Here is a 9,861-nt window from a genome sequence, read left to right as displayed (position 1 = left end):
TCACCATAGGTGCCGGCTCCCAAGAGCTTGTACAGATGGCTGAGAGGCAAATAATCATATGGAATTAAGGCCCTTTTCCAAATGCCCTGGGAAAGCTGCCAAAGGCTTTCCCTGAAGGAGAGGCAGAGCTCTGACAGCAGTGAGCATCCCACTGCCTCTGGATACAAGACGGAGTACCTGCCAATCTCAACCACCCCGGTCAAATGCTGCTCCCGGGAATGCGGTTCCCTTTAATCACATCCCAGGAGCACAGGGGCACAGAGAGTTTTATGAATATTCCAATTCTTGAGTCACAGCTTTCGTAGCAGGAAACGGTTAATATGCATCCCATCCCCAACTGTAACACAAAGCAAACTGTCAAATACCTTTCACTAGGATCTTAAGATTTCCTCTAAACTGTTCTCTAGAAACATCATTTGTGGCTTGATGTCTGCCTTCTGAACAGGGACACACAAACAAAAAAACGCTTGTTTGCAAATAAACATCAGGAAGACTATGTAACAGCTGATCTGGGCCACAGCACACAACAAAGTGACGATTGTGGAAGAAGACAATGCAAACAACTCTGGTGCACAAGTCTCCGGGCAGAGAACTTGCAGGATGGGTATTTCTGCCAGCCCCAAGGCTGAAGCTAGGAGGGTCTCCACCACTGGGCAATTTATTACCTGGATTGAAAGAAGTCACTGCCACTAACAGCACTGTGCAGTTTTATTAACCATTCAAGTACAGTAGCATCTGGTAAGATCGGGACAGAATTGGGATTTAAAAGGGAACAGATATTCAGCATCTAACAATTTAAAAGCAACCACTACATACTCTTTTCACAAACATGTTTTCACAGAGCCAAAACAGTACTAGCCATTGACCCAGCACACCAAGTGTACTGAAGTAGAAAAGGTACAACAAGAAAAATAGCTACATTAGAAAGACCTCAACACTTTAGAAAAGCGTAAAACACTTTCAGTTTCTCCCCTTTATCCCCTAAAACAACATCATCCAGTCTGGATCTACCTATGGTCCTACATCAATCAGCTTCTAGAATATTTGTCAGGAGGGCAAAAATAAAATGACACTGGCCAGTACAGTCTTTGGATATTTAGGAAGGGGAGGGGGAGAAAATCAGTTCTCAAAACAAATTAGTCAGCTTCAGTCTCGTCAGCAGGATCTTTGGATTCTTTGTTCTTCCGCACTTCTTCAATGTGCTTGTCCTGTAAAGAAACAGTACATGTCATCAGGCAAATAAAGCAGCCTGCCCAGTCACGCCTCCTACAGAGGTCCTACACTGTGTCAGTACATTTATTATATAAGTAGTATTATAAATATAGTAGGCACCCATTTCCTTGGTTTTGCTTTTGCTGGTTTCAGTTAACTGCAGTATGAAAATATTAAATGGAAAACTCCAGAAATAAACATTTATTAAGTTTTAAATTATATGTCGTTCTGAATACGAGGAATTCTCACGCCATCTCGCTTGTCCTGCCAGGATAACATCATCCCTTTTCCCAGTGGATTCATTTAGTAGCTGTCTCTGTTATCAAATCAACTGTCACGATATCAGAGTATCTATGTACATGTAACCCTTCTTTTACTTAATGACCTGAAAATACAAGGGTAGTAATGGTGGCAATTAAAATGCCAAAGAGAAGCTGTGAACTTTATTACAGGCGAGTATGCACAGGGGAAAAGAGTGCATACATGCAGGGTTTGCTACTCTCCGTGGTTTTAGGCATCTATTGGGGGTCTTGGAGCACAGCCTACACAGATGAGGGAGGATTACTATAGAATTATATTATGTGAATCAGATAATTAAGAGTTCTAAAACATAATCTTCAAACTTCCTGGATCACCCGAGGAATCTAATGATTGAGCCTCCTACTGTTCTCCCAAAGAAAGTGCAATTATGCTGGAAATTGTTGAATATTCCATCTTTTTTTAATTGATTTCATTTTTAAAAAATATTTTTTTTATTTCAGAGAGGAAGGGAGAGGGAGAAACATCAATGATGAGAGAAGCGTTGATGGGCTGCCTCCCGCATGGCCCCTACTGGGGATTGTGATTGCAATCAGGCATGTTGCCCTTGACTGGAATCAAACCTGGGACACAAGTCCTCAGGCTGATGTTCCATCCACTGAGCGAAACCGGGTAGGGCTATTCAATCTTATTTTAAAATAAGATACCTCTCATTTTTGTTTTGTTTTTTAAATTTTTTTTAATGGTAAAGAATCACGAATTTATTAGGTCATCAGGAAAACTAGATGGGATGAGCTCCAAAATGGCACCAGCGTAGGACAGCTCTCATTTAACACGTTAAGCCCCCAAATTGATGACAAAGATGCCAAACACCTTCAATCAAGGCCATTGGTGGAAGCCAGTTCACTGGTACACGAAACTCCAAGTGTCCTCCTGCAAGGGGAGACACCCACCTTCTCTCGCAAACGCTCCAGTTTGGCAGCCATCTGTGCCTCTCGGTTCTCCTTGTTGGCTTCCATTTTGTGGGTCAGTTTCTCCTCTGCCATTTTACTGAAGTTGTTGTTCTCCTCGATGGCTTTCTGGAGCACTTCTTTCTCGTGCTCTCGTTTCTCAGCAAGCTGCTTCAGGACCTCAGCTTCATGGGACTACAAGGCAGAATGAGATCTCTTTAGACAACACTGAGGCCAGGCCCTGAATGATCTGTATCAAAACATTATGAAAATCATTTTCTGGTGTTTGTGTTTACTTTGGAAAACTGTCTGCTCAGAGAATCTTATCCAATCGCTCCTTAAAGAAATCCTTATAAGATTTACTGCTTAATGGTATCAAGTTAACTTGAGTGAATGCACTTAAAAATGGAACTTTATCATAAAGAATTTTGTTATTTAATTTGAAAGGCTATCCAAAGGAAATTAGCTCATTATAAAAGTGCAACCACACTGATAAAATACATGAATGACAGAAATGTTAAGCCTCCAGATTACTCTTTAAGCCAGAATAATTTCTCTCAAAGAAAAGCTTACTAGCTTTCCTCTGTGGAAGCTGCACTAACTTCCAGACCCCGGAGCTCGATTGCCCTGGTGTGCCTCCCTCAACAGACTCGGAATGGCTTGTTACCAAACAGACTCGGCCGTGTTTGGAAGCACTGACTTGCAGGAAAACTACAGAGCATCTGCCATTGGGTCTGTTAATTCTCTTTTGCAAAATCCCAAACAAGAGTTCCCCTATATTTAGCCAGTCCCTAGGTGAAGCACAGGCTAATGGCTACAGGGCTACGGTGATCTCTCAGTACTTCTCCGTCCAGCTTTAGGCTGCATTTCTTCCGTCAACACAAACGACAGGAGAGCAGGTGAGAGGTGATGCATCGCTGCACACACTGCCCTGCCCCTGGGGAAAGGCTCCGCAGTGTGGACAGCGGGCCAGTGTACATGCATACAACCGAGGCACTGAAAAGTGCACAGCACGTGCTGCAGAAGCTTAAAAAGGGGCCGTTATGTGGATGTGTGTGGTCAAATGTATTGGACTTAAACTGCACTTGCTGTGTTGATGGGGGCAGGTTATTACTTTACCTTTTTCTGACTTAGTTTCCCCTAATTTCAAAAATTAAACCCATTCACCCCAATCAGTGAATTGGTAAGAGGGACTAAATGAGAACTTTTGTAAAATTTTCAATTAATAGAATAATGTTGAATGGAAGGAAATATTCCAACATGTTAGTGGTTATTTCTAGGAAGTAAGATAAAGGATACTCAATTTCCTATTTATAAACTTCTGGGTTTCCCAATTTTTCTATAACAAGTATATTAATGGTTACTGATTTTTCTAATTATTTTTAAAGATGTCTACTTTAAGTAGAATAGCTTACATAAGAGAAAAGCTGCCACAATACCAGAATGCCAGCTGAGCAACAAAATCACATTAGCAATTTAAAATGTTTTCTTTTCTTTCTTTCTTTAAAATTGATTTCAGAGGAAGGGAGAGGAAAGAGAGAGATAGCAACATCAATGATGAGAGAGAATCATGGATCGGCTGCCTCCCACACGCCCCCCACTGGGGATCGAGCCTAAAACCTGGACTTGTGCCCTGACTGGCAATCAAACCCGGGACCCTTCAGTCTACAGGCTGAAGCTCTGTTCACTGAGCCAGACCAGACAGGGCTAAAGTTTTTATTGTATAGTTCTCAAGGAAACAAAAACAAAAATACTACATAGGCACACACACAAATCAAAAGAAACCCCCAAAATCTAAAAAGACAAAAAAGGAGTCATCCACCAACAATTGTGTTTCAAAGAAAAAGCATGAGAAGCATGAACTCTGGTTTCACACAGACCTGGGTTTGAAGTATGGCTCCAATACTCACTGGCTACATATGGCTTAGGAAATGACCACATTCTCAAGACCATTTTTTAAGCTCGGTACCTAAGACATTACCTACCCTTTTAGAGTCACTGTATTAAAGGAGAAAAATATAAGGAAAGAAGTTGGTGTATGTATAATAGCTTAATAAATGATGTTTGGTGTTTTCTTCCAGTCACTGGCATTACGTAATTTTCACGAAAGTATAACCACTGTCTAGTTACAATTCTGTTTTCCTCCTGTTATGGAAATAAAATTGATTTGTCACATTACTATAATAAATACCATTTTCTGTGAATTCTGATGTTTACCTTGCGTCTTTCTTCTGCCGCTTCTAATTTCTTCTGAATTTCCTCCAGGGAAAGATCCTTCTTCTTTGGAGGGGAAAGGGGGAATTCTGGGACGGGTTCTTTTGATCGAGGGCTGAGAATCAGCTCAAAAGCCTGGCCTGAAGCACGCTTCTCCAGTTCTTTCACCTGGATATCTGGATTTGATAGTATTTATAATGTATTCAGAAAAATAGGGTTTTCCAATTCTAATAAACTGTTCTCTAATTTTCTAAAAATCAAATCAGTGTAATGAACAGAATTAGGGCTAATGAAGCTGTGTTTGCAAGCAAGAAATTATTATGTAAAAAAGTTCAACATTTTCTGATTAATAAATAACATTCTGAAATATCAGTATTTGACAGTCACTTTCATGAACAAAAGAAAGACTTGTTCAAAACTCCACATTTTGCTTCAGAGCAAGCCAAATCATCTAATAATGAAACAATTAATTATAAGCTCTCTCAGGACCTTCAAATGATAGCCGTTTGTTCTTTAATTATTCTACGATTTATAAAATACATTTTTTATAAGACCAAAACACAGATACCAAATTAATGGCTAAGACTTAAGCCACCTCCTATTCAGAAACCATAAGCCCATCACAATTTCAGTTTTTCCCAAACCGTTTACCTACCAGAAGAAGCCATGGTGAACAGAAGACAAGAGCCTGGCAATATATTCTACACAATCCACTGGCAAGGGAAGCCCTGAAAACGATTTTCAAAAGCATGCAATCAATTTCTTTGCATTTCTATATGTCATCCATCCCTTGGGGGGCATGAAATCACATCCACATAAATCAATGTCAGAAAAATCACTACCGTGGAATTAAATAAGACGTCATTAACTAGAAATGATGAAAAGCTCAAAAATACCAACCATTGGGAAATTTCAACTGAATAGAACGTTGGATGTAGTTAACTCAACAGTAAGCCCGGAGCCATCTTAATAGTGCCTACAACTCATTGTGCAAATGAAATACCCACCCCTGCTTTGTCTATGCCTGCCGTGGTGGAAAACAAAACGCTCAGTCGAATATTAAACAATAATGTTGAACACCTATTGTTCTTCGGGCTTAAAGCTCCTTGTCCAACAGCGGGCAAAATCAGTTTTATGAATGTCTAGGTTTTACGTTATATATGCCGCCTTAATGTCACGAAAAATTCTACATCCTATCTTGATTTTTTTTTTTTAAGGTCATGATTCTTGTAGCCCTACAAACATCTCGTGGCCCTACGCTAGTATCAAAGATATAGGATTACAGGTCCCTACCAGCTGGAAATTAAAAGCAGAGGCAGAGAAATGATTTAACATTAACAGAGCATTAAACGCAGCAGCGGACCCCAGGATGGGCGTGGCCCTTGCCCGAAAGCGGCCCCCGGCCAATCAGAGCGCGCTTAGCGCTCCGAGCCCTGGCCCCGCCCCTTTCCTCCCCGCGCCTTTTCGAATCCGAACTCACAACACCCAGGAGCCCGCGAGCGTGGAGAGGGGAGGGGTGGGCGGGACTAACGGTCCTATCGGATAACCCCGCCCACCCCGGGCTGCTCCCCCGTGGACGTCCCCCCCACTCCCGCCAAAATCACCTTGAGGCCGCCCCCACGCTGCCGCGGCTCGGGACCAGGCCCTGGGCTGGCCTCCACCCCGCTCACCACCTCCTCGTTGCGCTCCCACCCAACCCACTGCCTCCGGAGCCGTCCGCGCGCTGCACCGCGCGGGCAGGAGTCTCCGTGGGGTGTGAGCCTCTCCGGCGCAGCCCCACGGTTACTGGGCGAAGAGAAGCGCGTTGAGCGAGTGCAGCCCTCGGGTGGCGCAGTCTGGCCCTAGGGGCGCTGCTGCCAGGAGGCGCCTCCCAGCCCCTTCAGACAATGGGGACCCCAGCGGGGCCACGACTGGAGTAGGAGTGAGAGAGGCAATCGGGGACCCACGCCCCCTATTGTCTCCTCGACAGCACCCGGGGACTAACGCCCGAGGCTGGCCCAGCTGGCCGCGCCCCCTCCCCAAGACAGCCGCGCCCCCAGGGAGTAGGGACAAAGCCCAGGCTCCGCCCGAGTCACACACAAAGCGCAGCGACCCCCACCCATCAGCCCCTCCGGGGCCCGGGGCCCCGCCCGCCGTCTTCCAGCGGGGAGCGGCCCCGAAGACGCAGCCCGTCTCGTCCACCCGGTCCCCCCTCGCTGCCCATGGGCTCCGCTAAGAACCCCACACCCACCTGCCCGGTCCGAGCCGCCTGGCCGCACTGAGCACCAACAGACCCGAGCGCGCACAAAAGCGCCAAACAGCGGCACGTGACCTCCCCGGAGGGCTCCGCATTGGCTGACAGGGGCGGCACGTGCAGCGGACCCCGCCCCTGTGGGCCCCGGAGCACCTCGGGAAATGTAGTCCAGGCTGGCGAGGCAGGAGGACAATGCGAGGGGCGTGGGCGTTTATGGGTCTCCCCAGGTGTGAACGAGGGCCCTGGCGGTTGTCTAGCCGCGGAAAAGGACGTGGCCCTCGGTCTAGAACTGAACCAACTCTCCCACCCCTAAGGAAAAGGGCAGGACCGGGAGGGGCGGGGCGGGGCGGGGTCCCTCCGCACCTCTCAGAGGGTGGCTGCCTGGCCGCTGCCTCGGTTGAGCTACTTGCTCCGCTTCGTCGAAAGGACAATACTGAGGGCGCAGTGCCCCAACGGTGTCCCCCCTGCCCCGTGCCGCTACCTGAGATGCCCAAGCCCTTGTGACAGGACAATGCCACCTTACGCCCCTCGTGAAAGCCCCCTGCACCCGAAGCCGTTCCTTGACACCTGCGCATCACCTGTATTGTGACATCACCATAATCCCTAAGCCACCCAGCCCTGACAGATTGCGGGCCGTGGCCCTTGCCTTCCTGTGTGCGTTCTCGCTACCATCCTATGGGTTCCCAAACGTGGTCAGAGCGGAGGAGGGAAAGCGTGAGTGACTTAGGCCAAAAGCTCTGGAATTTGATCTCCTTCTGTCTAAATTGGCTTAAATGCAGACTCCATCTGTTCTGCCTGCTAGCCTTTGGCCAGATGCTAGGAAGGAAGAGCAATAGCAGTTACACAGACTGCCCTTAAGTGTTGCTTTTGTTCTTGGAGCACGTGCTCCCCGGAGCGATGATGGACCTTTTAAAAAATAATTTAAAACAAAAGGAGCCACAAGGTCACTCACTATTCCTCCATGACTGGGTAGATCCAAGCACAGCAGAGGTACAAAGGAAATTGGTCTGACCCTGGCTTTCAGATTAGAATGATCGGCCTCCCTCTTCCCACAAAAAGGCCTGAGGAAAAAGAATAAAATGGATATGGTTCCCAGGCCCCTCCTCCCATTCCCCTGACCAAGGCTGTGTCCTCAGGGAGTGGTCATGGCACTAAGGCACCTGCGGAAACAACAGTCCTAATTTAAAAAGTCTCTCCATGTCCTGCTAGTCACTAAAGATACAGTGAATCGGTGCCCGAGACAAGGAAAACTGGATCCTACAGGCAGCAGACACACCACACAAAGCAAACAGTTAGCAATGTCCTGTGGCTCGAAATATGCTTGTTGCTGCATTTTCTACAACAATTGCCCTTGTGTGGGGTCGGCTTTCCCCTGCCCCCAACCTAAGCGGTTTTCCCCTAGCATGTGAGCAGGACCAGAAATTCCTCAGATTCTCCGCCCCGAGACGCTTCTCCCTCTCAGACCAAACCTGGCCACGAAACAGCCAGGTGTTTCCATCGCTTTCCGTTTTCTGAGTGAAATCTCAGAAATGGTTAGAAAAGCTGGAGAGAGGGGAGGACTCGACCTCACTGAAGGGACAGATTGGCAGGCAACACAGCCGAGCAAGGAACCCAAGACCAAGAGTTCTGTTATCCCTGGAACCTCCCTTTATCTCCAAGCCTTTGTGCTGGATCTGGAGGTTTCCAGAGGAAGGTCCCACCCCTTTTCTTAAAAAAGAAATTGCCACGCGAAAATCTCACATTTCTGACTATTAATGTTGTGACAGGAAAAAATTAATCTTTCAAAAACACTGATTATTTTAATGCATGTACCACGCTTCCTGCCCCCCGCCCCCCACCTTTTCTTTCTCCTTAGAGCAGATGTCTATTTCCATGGAAACCATAGCTAGCAAGAAGATGTCAGAACTCATGTAGATTTCTGATCTTTGTTAACGATACCACTTAGCTCCTGGGTTTGCTGTGAGATGCCTAGCCCTGCCCGTCTCGGTGACAAAGATTTCCCAGGAGCCTCCCTGTTGCTTGGGGACTAAGGTTTCCCCTAGAATGGTCCCAAGAATAAAAAGGTGCTTGCGAGGGGGGATGATCCCTGTTTTAGGGACGATCCCTGTTTTGTCTTTCCGAGAGCCAGACCAGAGCTATCTATTGTCAGCTCTTCTGGGTGTTCATGGATGAGCCCTGGACTGGGAAGGGCTTTCCACTGTGAGGAGAGAAAAACCGTTTTGCCACTTCTCGGTGGAGAGGGACAGAGCTCCCATCTTTGGATGCTTCCTAAAATGAACTCCGAACCCAGACCCCCCTGAAGCGGCGGCGCGGGGTTCATGCCCCCATCTCGGCTCTGCCTATCTCTCCCCGGGGGAGTTGTTTTTGCCTCTGCTCCGATGGTTTGGTCGGATTGCACTGGAGCTGGCTGGAACTGGATTAGCACAAAGTGAAGTCAAGATAGGGCAGCCATCCAGCTTATTTGATCCGCGTAGGCAGCTACAGGACAGCACTGCAGGCTTCAAAGTCCAGAAGGGATGCCTGCCCTGATCAGTCGCGCCGGGGGCAGTCCTCAGATCTCTGTTCCTGCGGAGCAGCACCGGCAGCCTTTGTCCATTGTTGGTTCTGAGGCTGCAGGGGTTGTCTCCCACATCGGCGCCTCCGCTGATCCACTGGGCTCCGGGGCCTGTCCTTGGTGAAAGGGTGCCGTGGGAGAGCTTTCTCCCTGTCCCCAGCCGCTCGTCCCCTTTGTCCCCTGTGCTCGAACACTCCCTTCCCAGTTCAGATGCTGTCTGTGAATCTGCTGTTTCACACGCTTGGCTCCCTCCCTGGAGGAGTAAGTCCAAGAAGGCAGGGGCTGTGTCTTTGTCTTGATTTCCCCGGTGCCCAGAACCAGGCCTGGTCCAGGGTGGTGGGGTCTGGACATTTGCAGTTGACTTTAGACTAGAACGACTTCTCTCACCCTCAGCTTCCTCTTCTGTAATGCTCAGGATTATAATGAGGTCATGTACGTGA

The 9,861-nt window shown here is 47.4% G+C and overlaps 1 protein-coding gene across 1 annotated transcript; it reads right to left on the bottom strand.

Moving 5' to 3' along the window:
- Positions 1-690: 690 nt before the first annotated feature.
- STMN1 (stathmin 1) lies at positions 691-6,950 on the bottom strand. Its single transcript, XM_084873227.1, has 5 exons — positions 6,865-6,950; positions 5,290-5,362; positions 4,638-4,810; positions 2,424-2,615; positions 691-1,208 (listed from the first exon to the last, which is right to left on the bottom strand). The coding sequence occupies exons 2-5, from the start codon at positions 5,300-5,302 to the stop codon at positions 1,137-1,139; spliced, it is 450 nt and encodes a 149-aa protein (XP_084729353.1). The 5' UTR covers positions 5,303-5,362; positions 6,865-6,950; the 3' UTR covers positions 691-1,136.
- Between the last annotated feature and the right edge of the window lie 2,911 nt (positions 6,951-9,861).

The sequence above is a fragment of the Pipistrellus hanaki genome, assembly GCF_964339955.1.
Source record: "Pipistrellus hanaki genome assembly, chromosome: 2".
NCBI lineage: Eukaryota > Metazoa > Chordata > Mammalia > Chiroptera > Vespertilionidae > Pipistrellus > Pipistrellus hanaki.
Note: the sequence above shows the minus strand (reverse complement) of the source record. Positions and strands in the feature narration are given on the sequence as shown.

Excerpts from the sequence above, each read along its gene's own strand:
- STMN1 (XM_084873227.1), bottom strand. Across the intron at positions 2,616-4,637 it reads CGGCAGAAGAAAGACGCAAG|TCCCATGAAGCTGAGGTCCT; the intron begins GTAAACATCAGA and ends TCTGCCTTGTAG. Across the intron at positions 1,209-2,423 it reads TGGAGCGTTTGCGAGAGAAG|GACAAGCACATTGAAGAAGT; the intron begins GTGGGTGTCTCC and ends GTTTCTTTACAG.